Genomic DNA, 12,230 nt, shown 5'->3' with positions numbered 1-12,230 from the left:
TAAGCATGATATCAGCAGCAGTTAGGGATAAGCATGATATCAGCAGCAGTTAGGGTTAGAGATACGCATGATATCAGCAGCAGTTAGGGTTAGAGATAAGCATGATATCAGCAGAAGTTAGGTTAGGGATAAGCATGATATCAGCAGCAGTTTGAGTTAGGGTTAAGCATGATATCAGCAGCAGTTAGGGTTAGAGATAAGCATGATATTGTGACGACCCTCCCACTCTGTCTGTCTGCCGTATTCTGTCTTTGTTCTTGTTTCCTTATTAGGATGCCGGTGGGCGGAGTTGAGAGGGTCGTCAGCTTCACCTGGGCCAGGTGTCTCCCAGGATAAATAGACCTCTTCCACATTCATGGAGGAGACTCTCTCCATGCAGACACCTTTGTAGATTGTGTTGTGGTTCTTGGTGGCCTTTTGTTTGCTTGCTTTGGCACCTTTCAACACCCTGCATTATCACATTCATGCATGCAAAACACTCACTTACACTACTGATTACTGATTACACACACCATTGTATATTTTCCTTAGTTGCTTTATTTAATAAATATATATTTTGTTACTCCTTATCTCCACGTTGTCTCCTTTTGTTACGGGCTTTGAGCCGGTTCGTGACAATATCAGCAGCAGTTAGGGTTAGAGATAAGCATGATATCAGCAGCAGTTTGCACATACAGTAGATGGCAGCATCGACAGCTCCAAGCCTCTGATGACAAATAAGCAAATGCTACAGTACATGCCTTGAAAGGATGATAATGATGCTTTAATGATCTTTAAACAAACTAATAAGTACCCAAACACAGACTGGACAGGACAACAGGGATGGGGTCAGTTCCACGTCAAATCCAGGATAATTCATTGAAATTCCAATTCTGAGGAACTGAAATGTGACACCCATTTTTAATGGCAACTTTTCAATATGAACTGGGATTTCAATTCACTTCCTGGAATGATTGAATTCAAATGGAATAGACCCCAACCCTGCAGGACAAGACATGAGACAAGACGTGACGAGACACAGACAAGACGAGACAGAGAGACATGAAGAAAGAAAGAAATGGTGCCTTGCCAGGGCAGGAAACGAACCTCGAATGTACCGCTCACCTTCAGGAGGCTGCGGCTGCTGCTGCTCCAGCTGCATCCTGCGCCTAGCCTCCACTATGGGGTTCTCATACTGGGTCTTCCTGTTGATGTGACTGGAGAGAGGGGGAGAAGAGAGAGAGCGAGACAGAGAGAGAAAAAGAGATTCATTGTCACCATGATAAATGGCCGTACACAGTGTTTGACATCCTCTGGCTCACAGCCTCTCAAATCCCTCCACCTCAGTGATAACCGCATAAAACACACTGGCCACACAAAATGGAGTCCAGGTTCAGTTAAATCTACATAGATTCAAACCTGTTATAAAACATTGAATTTATAACAGGTCTGACAGCTAGCCATTGAAAGTCAGAATGTGCGGTCAAATCGGAGAGAGGAAAGCGCTAGTCCAGCTGAAATGACGCAGTTTACAGTAAACTATATGAATATGCTGGCGCATAACAATCAATCCAATTGATTCAGTCTTATTCATTATTGTGGGATAAATGAGAGGAATGTGAAAAGAGCTAGCTATGAACCGTTAGGTGTCAGTGAGGTGTTCAACTTACTCTACGTAGTACACCCCATACACTGGGTCATCTATCTTCTCCCATCCTGCAGGCAGCTCTGAAACAGAGTAGGAGCAGCCATGTTACATCACTGTAATGATACATTCACTACAGATGCTGGTGTTGTAAGAGTGGTCAGAATAGAGTAGTGTGGTGTGATGATTCTCAAATGAGCTCAGTGGTCAGATGAGTATTTATAAGGGGTAGTGTTCTCGTTCAGGAAGTTTTTCCGAGGGTGACGCTGTCCTGTTTTTCTTATTCAAGGTCTCTCAGGTGAATATACTGTATGTTTACCTGACCTGACTTTTGCTTTATTATTCATACTTTTTCATTTTTCTCTGCATCATCAGTGGGCCACGGTGCAGGCATGTAATAATGGAGTCAAACGACTTGCTCTACCTCGTTGAGCAAGGCACACACAGGCTATATACACAGCCAGCTGTCAGGGGAGTCTCTGAACTAAATTACAGACTGCAGAGATTGACTGCTGCCTCCTCCTCGATGGACTATTCATACGTTCAGGTCTAGCCCACTCACAATGGCTCCAGATGGGTCGTTTTTATGTCTGTCTTTAGGACAGAACCAGGTTGTTTTCTATACAAGGAGTCAACTGCTACAAACAGGATAGATGTACACAACTGCATGCCTCACGCAGGTTTGACAGAGAGGGCCTACTCCAGTCTACTTTTTAGCTCAGTTATCATCTGATTTACTTCACAAAAGGTACATCTCAATAGGTTGTCCAGCCAGCCCAGGTATCCTCATGACACGGCACAAGAAGGGGGCGTTCCTCTTTTGTTCCTTATTGATCCTCTATTGTTCCTAGAGCAATAGTGAGGCCAATAACACAAATCCCCATCAGACCAACTCCTTGAATGCCCTACTCCTTGAAGTTTACAGTCTAAAAAACATATTGTTTTACCTTTTAGTGTGTGTACTTTATTGTATTGATACTTGGGATAGTAAAAGTAAAACAAATTGCTGTAAGTCTCTTTAAACTAACACACTCCTATTAAAGCGATAGCATCTCATTTTCCTCAACACTGTATTTGATTTCGTACAAAGACATTAGCGCCGTGTGTTAGCGTGGGCTGCTGCCAACTCCCATAAACACTTTTGGAGCGGGCTGGATTTCACAATCGATAATCAGACTGCCTGCTTCTGATGTACCAGAAATAATAGGAGCCCATAGGCCCGACTCAGAGCCCTGAAAGAGTCAGAGATTTCATTCCCTTTCAAGAGCATGTCTGTTTCTGCCAAATAGTCTACAAAGTGGCCTGTGAATCAGCAGTGCTATTTTCCAGTCTGTGGAGCTGCTCAAAGTACATAGATGAACCTGAGTTGTCCAACCAAACACATTCCTAATGTGCTCTGTTGCGTTAACGGAAATCACTCCTGCCACTCCCTCAGTAGTTCAAAGGAAGCAGTACATCACATTTGAGCTAAAATCTAAGATGATTCTAGTATACAAAAGGACAGATTTTGACAGCCAATAGCAAACGCAATGACATAAACAGAGAGAGAGAGAGCGAGAGAGAGAGAGAGAGAGAGCAAATAAAGGTGCATACCTAGTTCATTGTCTGGTTCCTCAGTATGTACCCCTTCTTCTCCAAGGTGATGAGATGGAATGACGAAGAAAGGGATAGAATGACAAAGAAGGGATGGAATGAGGAAGAAAGGGATGGAATGAGGAAGAAAGGGATGGAATGAGGAAGAAAGGGATGGAATGAGAAAGAAAGGGGAGGAATGAGGAAGAAAGGGATGGAATGACAAAAAGGGATGGAATGAGGAAGAAAGAGATGGAATGAGGAAGAAGGGATGGAATGACAAAGAAAGGGGAGGAACGAGGAAGAAAGGAATGGAATGAGGAAGAAAGGGATGGAATGAGGAAGAAAGGGATGGAATGACAAAGAAAGGGGAGGAATGAGGAAGAAAGGAATGGAATGAGGAAGAAAGGGATGGAATGAGGAAGGAAGGGATGGAATGAGGAAGAAAGGGATAGAATGAGGAAGAAAGGGAAATAAAGAGACGGAGTAAAGTAATATTACAGAGAAAGACAAGTAGGTAGAGAAATAGATATCTTTAAGTCACAAATGAGTATTTACAAAAAAATAGATGTTCCATAATCCATCAAATCAGTGACATATTGAAACTAAGATATGGTGGTGCATTTTCTGATATTGGTTTTTCTGAATTTGAGTACCAGTTCCTGTGTTCTCAAGATTCACACGCCGACATCTTATCATTACTTGTTTGTTCTTAAACAAAATGTATGTCACATTCTTACATAGATATTTGTTTAACTACAATTTAACAGTGGAGTAACAAACAAATCTTTAAACAAGCTATTAGACAATTCCTTAGATGGAAAGCCAATCTCAAAGTAATGACAGGACCAGTGAAAACTGACCGCCACTTTAGAGATTCAAATCACTTTATTGGCCAATTGTACAGGTCCAACCCAAATCTCACTACCCCTCGGAAAGGGGTTGGGACCTAAAAAACACAAATGAGTTACCTCTGGTTTGTTTAGCCAGACACACCGGTAGGATTGTCAAACTTTTGCCTGCCAACAGTACTTAGCATCTCTGAACAGAGTGTCGGCAGTCAGTCTATTTTGTGTTCACACAGCAAATACCTTTAAGTTGTCAACCACTCAGCCTTGTTAAAATACTCCAAACCAGGAGGTGGCAATAGCGTTGTTTGTCTGTGTGTTGCTTAGTTTATGGTCTAGATTCCAATGTTAGCTAGCTAGCTAGCTGTGCTAATGTAATTTTTTTTGTAGAAAGCCCTTGTTGACACTAGCCAGATGGCCACAGCTAGATAACTAACTAGCAAGATGACGTAGAAACAATTTAATTCACTCTCCTTAATCCCATAATGCCAGTTCCAGCCCATAGCCATATGTTTAGCTAGCTAGATTACGTTAGCATATTCACTAGCCAACGCAACATAGCTAGCTAGCTAAGGACAGTGCACTAATTTTGCAGCTAACACAGGCAGCTGATTATGGAAACAAATCCATTGTGATTTAATTATGTCAATACTTGCTAGAACAAAAGTGGTACCTGCTGCGTGCCGACCCGGCAGCAACGAACCTGCTCTTTCTACTAATAGAATCGTAATGCTTGTCAGTGGCCAACAACTTGACTTTGAGCCAATCACAGAGCACAAATCCCCATTTGGGGGAGTCAACAGTAGTGCCAACAAAAAGGAAAAAAGAGAACATTTTCTCCATACGTCCACGGTTAAATATTATGGACCCATAAGCTTTGTCCAAAGAGCCACGACGGAGTTGTAGTGCCTACAAAAAGACACCATTGCTATTTCTATCTATTGAAAAACACTTAATCATATTTATATCTGTGACTAAGAGTTCAGTAGCACCATCTACTGATTGCATCAACAAGGTGCAAGATTAGGTGGTAAACAATACAGCACAGAAATGAGTGTAACACAGCTCACACACACACACACACACACACACACACACACACACACAGGGCCTGGCTTACCATCATCCTCACACTCTTCCAGAGGTTTCAGAGGTTTCTCAAGACACCGGGGGTCGATCCACGATGTGGTCTTTGTGTTGTGGCTGAGGAAACAACACATACACAGAGCTGTTAAAGACTGGCTCTGAAGTCAAGGTGATAAGCACAAAAAGCAACAAAAGCCCAATGATCTCATCAGCACATGGATGTGAGGGGTTAATGTCTATAGGCTTGTCGCTAAAACAAACAAGTGAAATCAAAGAGAGATCAATTCTACAATAAAACAGACTCTCCCCCATTGAGAAACACAAAGAAGAGGGTTGGAAGGAGACCTGTCAGTGCTGACGTGTTGTATAGAATAGGTGGCTGGTGCCTCAACATCACCACACAAGCTCTCCTTTCAATTCTCTTGACTTTGCCAGTCCAATAATAAAAGCAGACCAACATGCAGGTGATGAATGCACCCAGCCATTTCCTCATCCTCTCCCAGCTAGTCAGGCAGGCAGCCCCAGCTCTGTGTGTTGGTCTGAGGACAGAGGGCTGGGCTGCATGGAAGTGGTCAGGTGATCTGACCTGCCTGTGATCTCTAAGGAGATCAGTCTATGGAGGATTAACGGCCTAGAGAGAACTGAGCAATGACAGGCCTGTCTGGGGGAGAGGAGGAGGGAGAGTACAGGGAAACAGGAACGAGAGGCTTGTATAGTATAGTAGTATACATAGTATAGGGAGTATACAGTATAGAGTTCTGTTTGGGTATTTAGTCTATGAAGTAGACCTCTCTGTTCTTGGTACAAGATAAGAGTAGTTACTGTACATAGGGTAATAGGGTGAATATGTACACTATGATGCAAGCTATTGTGGGTTGTAGGATGACGTGTATAGGGTATATCATATATACTTTGTAAAGTACATGTTCTGTATAGGTTAACAAAAGGCTAAGCTTGAGAGCTAATATATTTATTTCATTTCATTTGCGATTTTCATGAATAGTTAACGTTGCGTTATGGTAATGAGCTTGAGGCTATAAATAGGATCCCGGATCCGGGTTTGCTCGTCGCAACAGGTTAAGGGTGGGTGGGGTATATGGTATAAGATATATTATAAATACTCTATAAAGTAGACTTCTCCATTCTCTGTGTAGGCCATCTCCCAGTTGTCTGGCAGGGGTCCCAGGGGGTCTTCAGGAGAGGCCTGGGGTTGGGCATGCGTCTGCTGCCCGTTGTCCGAGGTGGAGGCGGCCACGTTGTTCAGACCATAGGACGGAGCATTCTCGCGCGCGGGATATGGCCGAAGAACACCGCCGCGGCTCTCGTCCTGGTCGCTAGAGTTACCTGTGCACAACAAGGGAGAGGGGAAGAGACTACGCACTAAGGATCCTGGGTATATAAGGAGCACAACACGAAAAAAACAGAGAGGGAAGGTTTAGGTTTCATGCAGCAATCGGAATGTGTGAATCTACAGGTGGAATGATAAGACACTTTATGCTAAGACGACTGTATGCATTATATCAATGCATGACCTGATCATGACCACAAAACATCCTTCCCGCTTTATCTTCTTTCTCTCCCTCCCTATCGCCCTCCTTCTGGTAACCCCCTGGCTGTTGGTCCAAAAGGAATGGGGCCCAATGACTATAATGCATAAGCGGTCAGCTTCCATTTCTCTAAACCCCAACTCCTAGTTCCTCCCTTCCCTCCAGGCCTCCCTCACATCCGTGAGCCGTTCAGGGGTGATCAAACGCTAATTCACCACTCTGCCAGGATGGCAGGACACACAGAGAGGGCCATAGATTCATACCGTCCGCCCACCCGACTAGGAAAAAGCCCCTCCATCTAGGAACTGACTGAATGTCTCACACACTCTCCAGGATGGAACAGACTTCAAAGAGAGGGAGACGGACAGAGAGAAAAACACTCATCCGTGCCCATCAGCTAGCTTTATTTCTGGGCAAACACATTAACACCGGTTCTGATAGGCAATATTTCAAACTTAGTTAGACACAAAGTGATATACTCATCACCTTAAATAGGTGGGAAATATTAACACTCTATTAACAGATAGATTAGTGCATTAGACGAAGACACAAATGAGAGGAAGAGAGAAGAATGAGTAGAATAGAGAGAAAAAGAAGAGGGAGAGATAAAAAAATGAGTGGAAGAGAGAAGGAGTAGAACAGAGAGAGAAAAAGATGTGAGGGAGAGAGAAAGAGTGACAGAGGAGATCGAGGCCCTATGAATTCTGCTTGTACTGTGTTTCTCCCCTCCTCGCAGGCAGATGGCAGTGTTAAGACTCACACAAAGAGAAATCAGCATCACAAAGACATGATGCAACCTCCAGACACCCAGCAATACAGAGCAGAAGAAAGCACAAACACAGGCACACTCCCTCACATGCTCTTTCACGCGTGTAGACATACTAGCACACATACAAACACACATGCACGAACACACACACACCACAGTGAACACCAGCCTGGTTTGGTAGTGTTCGTCTGTATCTAACTGTCTGACTGCAATGTACAATGACTCACCTGTAAAACTGTTGTTCATTTCCGTGGTCTGGTCGTCATCCTCGTAGTCAGCAGGCACTACTCGGGTGTTTTGCATGTCATTGTAGGACTTGGTGTGCTTGGGAGTTGACTGCTGGGAGCCTGGGGGGCCGTTGAGGAGCACAGCATTACTGAAAATCACTGTCCCAACCACGGGCTGCCTCGGCGGCTTGGGGGTCCCATAATAGTTACCTAGGCAACAAGAGGGACATTAGCATGCCTGAGAGAGAGGGAGGGAGGAAGAGAGAGGGAGGGGAGAGAGAGGAACAGAGATAAAGAGGGGGGCAAGAAAAAGATCCAGAGAGAAAAAAGGAAGGGAAAGAGAGACAGAGGACAGAGATAGCAGGAAGGAGATCTATAAAATCTCTAAATCTTACGCAGGGGAAAAAAAGACAATGCCAGAGCACAATGCATCCTGAAATGGTGGGAATAAGCAGCTGCTGGAAAAGCAGGCTTTTCCCGCTAGCCAATGGTGTTATAGACTGAGAGGGGAGAGCTCTATTGTCTGGGAGCAGGGAGCATACACAGATAATACAATGGACCGGCTCAGAAGGGAAGAGAATCTTTACCTCGTTAAAGTATACATTCAAATGACTGGCTTACATTGGTCAGTGCCAGATCTGTTACTAAGATGTATTTCCCACAATGCAATCCAAGAGATAGCAACACATGTTCATAACAAAACACAAATTGTATGTCATTATCTACAACTGAAGCTGTATATCCTGAAAGTATCTTTAAAAAGTCTATCCACAATTCTCTGGGAAAGTGACAATTTTGGATATGAAAATGCAACTCTTATCTCAATGCCACTGCATGTCATGTCACTGACACACTGTACGTAGGTCTGCTTTGTATGTATTTGTATTTGGAAGGCAATAGGCTCCTGTGGACAGGCATTTGACATTGTCTGCGGGGCAGAGAGAAAGGTGTCAAACACACAGTGGTACAGGCACCAAGCAGATTAACGCTGTTACACACACACAACCCACACACACACACAACACACAGGTGGATTGTAGTTTCTGTCAGGACAGAAGACTTATCACTGCGGTGCACTGTACTAATCTAGGTGAGGAGAATCTGGTGAACTGGTGAAAGATCCTATTCTCCACTCCTACAGTCTACCATCATCACCACCACCACCAAACCAACATAACCAACATCACCATCCTCACCTTCATACGTTCCTATTTCCAGTAGTGTTCCACACTGCTCAAGATTTAGGAAGTCCTCTATGGACATAAAGTTGTAATCAACCCCAGGGACCTCACCGTCTCGAGGGGGGCGTGTCGTACCTGTGGAAAGAGGAAACCAAGGTCATTAATCAGCATTACTACCAACCAGCTTGACCTAAAACGAGGGAGCAGTTTTGTTGGTGGTTAACTCAATGGCAATTACATTTGCCAAAACATAGGGCTCAATTAACAAACACAAATGTTGTTGCCTCACTGTGGGCGGAAACCAAGATTGAGAACGAGGAAGGAGCAAGTAATATATAGTAAATATTCAAACACAGCTAGGTCCATTAATCATAGGACTGAGAGAGAACCACTCAGAAGAACAGGTCCCCACAAACAGGAAGTGTGGGAGTTGAATGCAGGCCAGCTCACCCATTAGGCAGGATTAGGCGGCCGCTTATGGCGGCAGATTGGCAAAGGCGGCATTTTCCGAGCTTAGTTGACCAAGACGCACCTCGGGGGGCAGGGTAGCCTAGTGGTTAGAGTGTTGGACTAGTAACCGGAAGGTTGCGAGTTCAAACCCCCGAGCTGACAAGGTACAAATCTGTCGTTCTGCCCCTGAACAGGCAGTTAACCCACTGTTCCCAGGCCGTCATTGAAAATAAGAATTTGTTCTTAACTGACTTGCCTGGTTAAATAAAGGTAAAATAAAAAAAAAAAATAAAAAAGACGCACCTCCAACAACACATAATTCTTCCCTAAAAAACAAAAAAATGTATCTCAACCAGTGGCAGTCATATGGGCTTTATAGGTGAGCGCTGATGCCGCCCTGAGATAAGCAGTGCCCACTTTGTCAAAGGCAGGGGCGTAAAACATTTTGCTTGTCCATTCCCAGCGCATCTTGGTGCTGTTGGACCAAATCTGAAACAATCATAGACGTCTATGTTTGGTTCAGATTTGGTCCAGTCTGAAACAGCCTTGATTTGGTCAAAACATAGACATCTATGAATTACGTATTTTCAACTTTAATTCTTAACCGAAAAGAAACCTGATTTCAAAGTCAAGAAAATACGTATTTTCAATGTCCGGGATAAAGACATATTTTAAACATGAGGGAAATATGTATTTTCACCTTTCATTCAGAAAATAAAATATACAAATTTCACCGCCTGGAAAATATGTATTTTATAAATCTTTTTAACATAATTTTGCTTACTGGGACTATTCTAGTTTTGCGGGAGTACAGGAGGGTGGCAGAACGTCCACGACCGTGTCTGGCTGAATCTGACAGGGTGCGATTTTGGTCACTGCTTGCTTTGAGACTGCAGTGAACAAAGCAGGTGGACGTGGACATGATGCGAGGAACCAGGAAATTAAGAAAGTCTCACACACACCCCTATCTACTAGTGGTGGCATATCACAGGCTTTAAACGCACACAGGAGGTAAAAGACGGGTCATCTTTATCAACACAGAGGAACTGACACTATCGTCTGGGTATTTTATTTCCCTTCTGGCATTGTGATCATACAGTATGGCTCAAAAAACCCTCTGTGATAGTTTAATTTTAAAAGATTTGTCTTCATGGTCTAACTGAACCACGAATAGGCCCATATTTGTCTCCAAAGTTCATCTGTAGTATAAAGGCCTACCTATATCACCATGAAAAAATGTGGACTATGTTGTTACACATAATGGTCTGAAAAAAAACAACAAATGTGTGGGCTATTCAGGGGAGATTACTTTCTACTACATCTGGTCAATTCATTTTCTCCTTATGGCCTGCACCTTTAAAGTTAGCACTCTTCTCAATATCAACCATCTGGCCACGTTTTCAGTTAAAAGGTTGGCTAATGTCAAAATGAGCTTCAAGTTCCTTGGCGTCCACATCACTAAGGACTTAACATGGTCCACACACACACCCGTATAGTTGTGAAGAGGGCACAGCAGCGCCTCTTCCCCCTCCGGAAGCTGAAAAGATTTGGCATGTGCCCTCGGATGCTCAAAAAGTTCTACAGCTGCACCATCGAGAATAATAAAATAGTAACACTACCTCGTTCAAAGAAACTTAAATATGTTGTCTTTCAATTTAACCCTCTGAATGGAGCATATACACAATCCATGTCTCAATTGTCTCAAGGATTAAAAATCCTTCTTTAACCAGTCACCTCCCCTTCATCTACACTGATTGCAGACAGACAGACAGACACAGACACAGACAGACAGACAGACAGACAGACAGACAGACAGACACAGAGCCTCAGTATCACTACAGTGGGAGGGAGTGAGAGAAGACAATAGAGAGAGGGGTCATTGAGGTCCTCTCTTTACAGAGACAGAGATGACAGGAGCCGTCACACACCTGGCAGATGGCTGACTGAAGTCGTAACCCATCTGTGAGTAGGAAAGTCAGGACACACACGCACACATTGCCGTGGAGGCATGCACGCACACACAGCTTGGTAAGTGCTCAAAGTTGCCGTCCAGAACCAAAGCTGTTTCTCTGACACAAACATTCAAGCACTATATTTGAACTCGAAGCATTTGATCACTCAGGAAACAACGTGTCTCTAAACATCTCAAAATAACTACAGTTCATCGTGGCACAGACTTAAGATTTAGTGTCTTTTCTCTTTTCCATTTTAAATGACAGAGACAATGAACTACAGCAGCAGCGGTTTCATACTAAGGCCATCTCCCTATTAAAGAGCCATACAATACCCTTTGATGAATCACCTAATTGGCAAATGTATTGGGATTATACTGTCCTTCTGCCGCTCTGTGTGTGTCACAGTGACCTGAGTTGAAGAAAATAAAGTTTGCTGGGAGTTTGAGTCATCGTCGTTGCCATACAAAGTGTGTCCCTTGATGATCTATGAGTCTGTGGTAATCTAATGAATGTCTCTGCTGTGGAGGGAGTGGATGAGCTGTTCTCTCTCTGGTAGTATTTCCCACACTGGGGGCATTTGATGCAGGTGTGCTGATAGAGTAGCTCAGTACTTCTGTAACAAGTACTGTATCATTGAATAATTCTAAAGCAGCTCCACCAACTTGGATTGAGGCTTGTTGGGTTTTAGAGAGTTGCAAGTTATTTTCCAAGCCAATGTTTTTCAATTAAACTCCTCCCAGTCTGAAATAGTAGGACTCTTTTTTTTAGAAAGGCTCAAAATGCTCAGTCATCACCGTCATCTTAAAACCATGAAACACTGTTCAAAATAGGAATTCAAGGTTTCTTTCAAATTCAAACCCTATTGTCAGTTGTGCTCTCAGCAGCTCTGGACATGTGAGATACATGACATAATGGATTCTCAATGCAGGCAGGCAGGCAGCAGGCAGACAAAAGGCTCAGTGAAGACAGGC

The 12,230-nt window shown here is 43.6% G+C and overlaps 1 protein-coding gene across 1 annotated transcript in view; it reads right to left on the bottom strand.

Annotated features, from left to right (window-relative positions):
* LOC110531155 (membrane-associated guanylate kinase, WW and PDZ domain-containing protein 1) overlaps positions 1-12,230 on the bottom strand; it is a gene marked incomplete at its 5' end in the record, with an annotated part of 158,243 nt that overhangs the window by 95,077 nt on the left and 50,936 nt on the right. Inside the window, 7 exons of the mRNA XM_036986939.1 lie at positions 1,105-1,196; positions 1,650-1,707; positions 3,218-3,253; positions 5,165-5,247; positions 6,252-6,474; positions 7,674-7,883; positions 8,870-8,989. Of these exons, the coding sequence (XP_036842834.1) occupies positions 1,105-1,196; positions 1,650-1,707; positions 3,218-3,253; positions 5,165-5,247; positions 6,252-6,474; positions 7,674-7,883; positions 8,870-8,989 (822 nt within the window). The remainder of the gene's footprint in view (positions 1-1,104; positions 1,197-1,649; positions 1,708-3,217; positions 3,254-5,164; positions 5,248-6,251; positions 6,475-7,673; positions 7,884-8,869; positions 8,990-12,230) is intronic.

This window comes from Oncorhynchus mykiss, chromosome 9 (assembly GCF_013265735.2).
Source record: "Oncorhynchus mykiss isolate Arlee chromosome 9, USDA_OmykA_1.1, whole genome shotgun sequence".
Taxonomy (NCBI): Eukaryota; Metazoa; Chordata; class Actinopteri; order Salmoniformes; family Salmonidae; genus Oncorhynchus; species Oncorhynchus mykiss.
The sequence above is the reverse complement of the archived record's forward strand: the minus strand, read 5'-3'. Positions and strand labels throughout refer to the sequence as shown.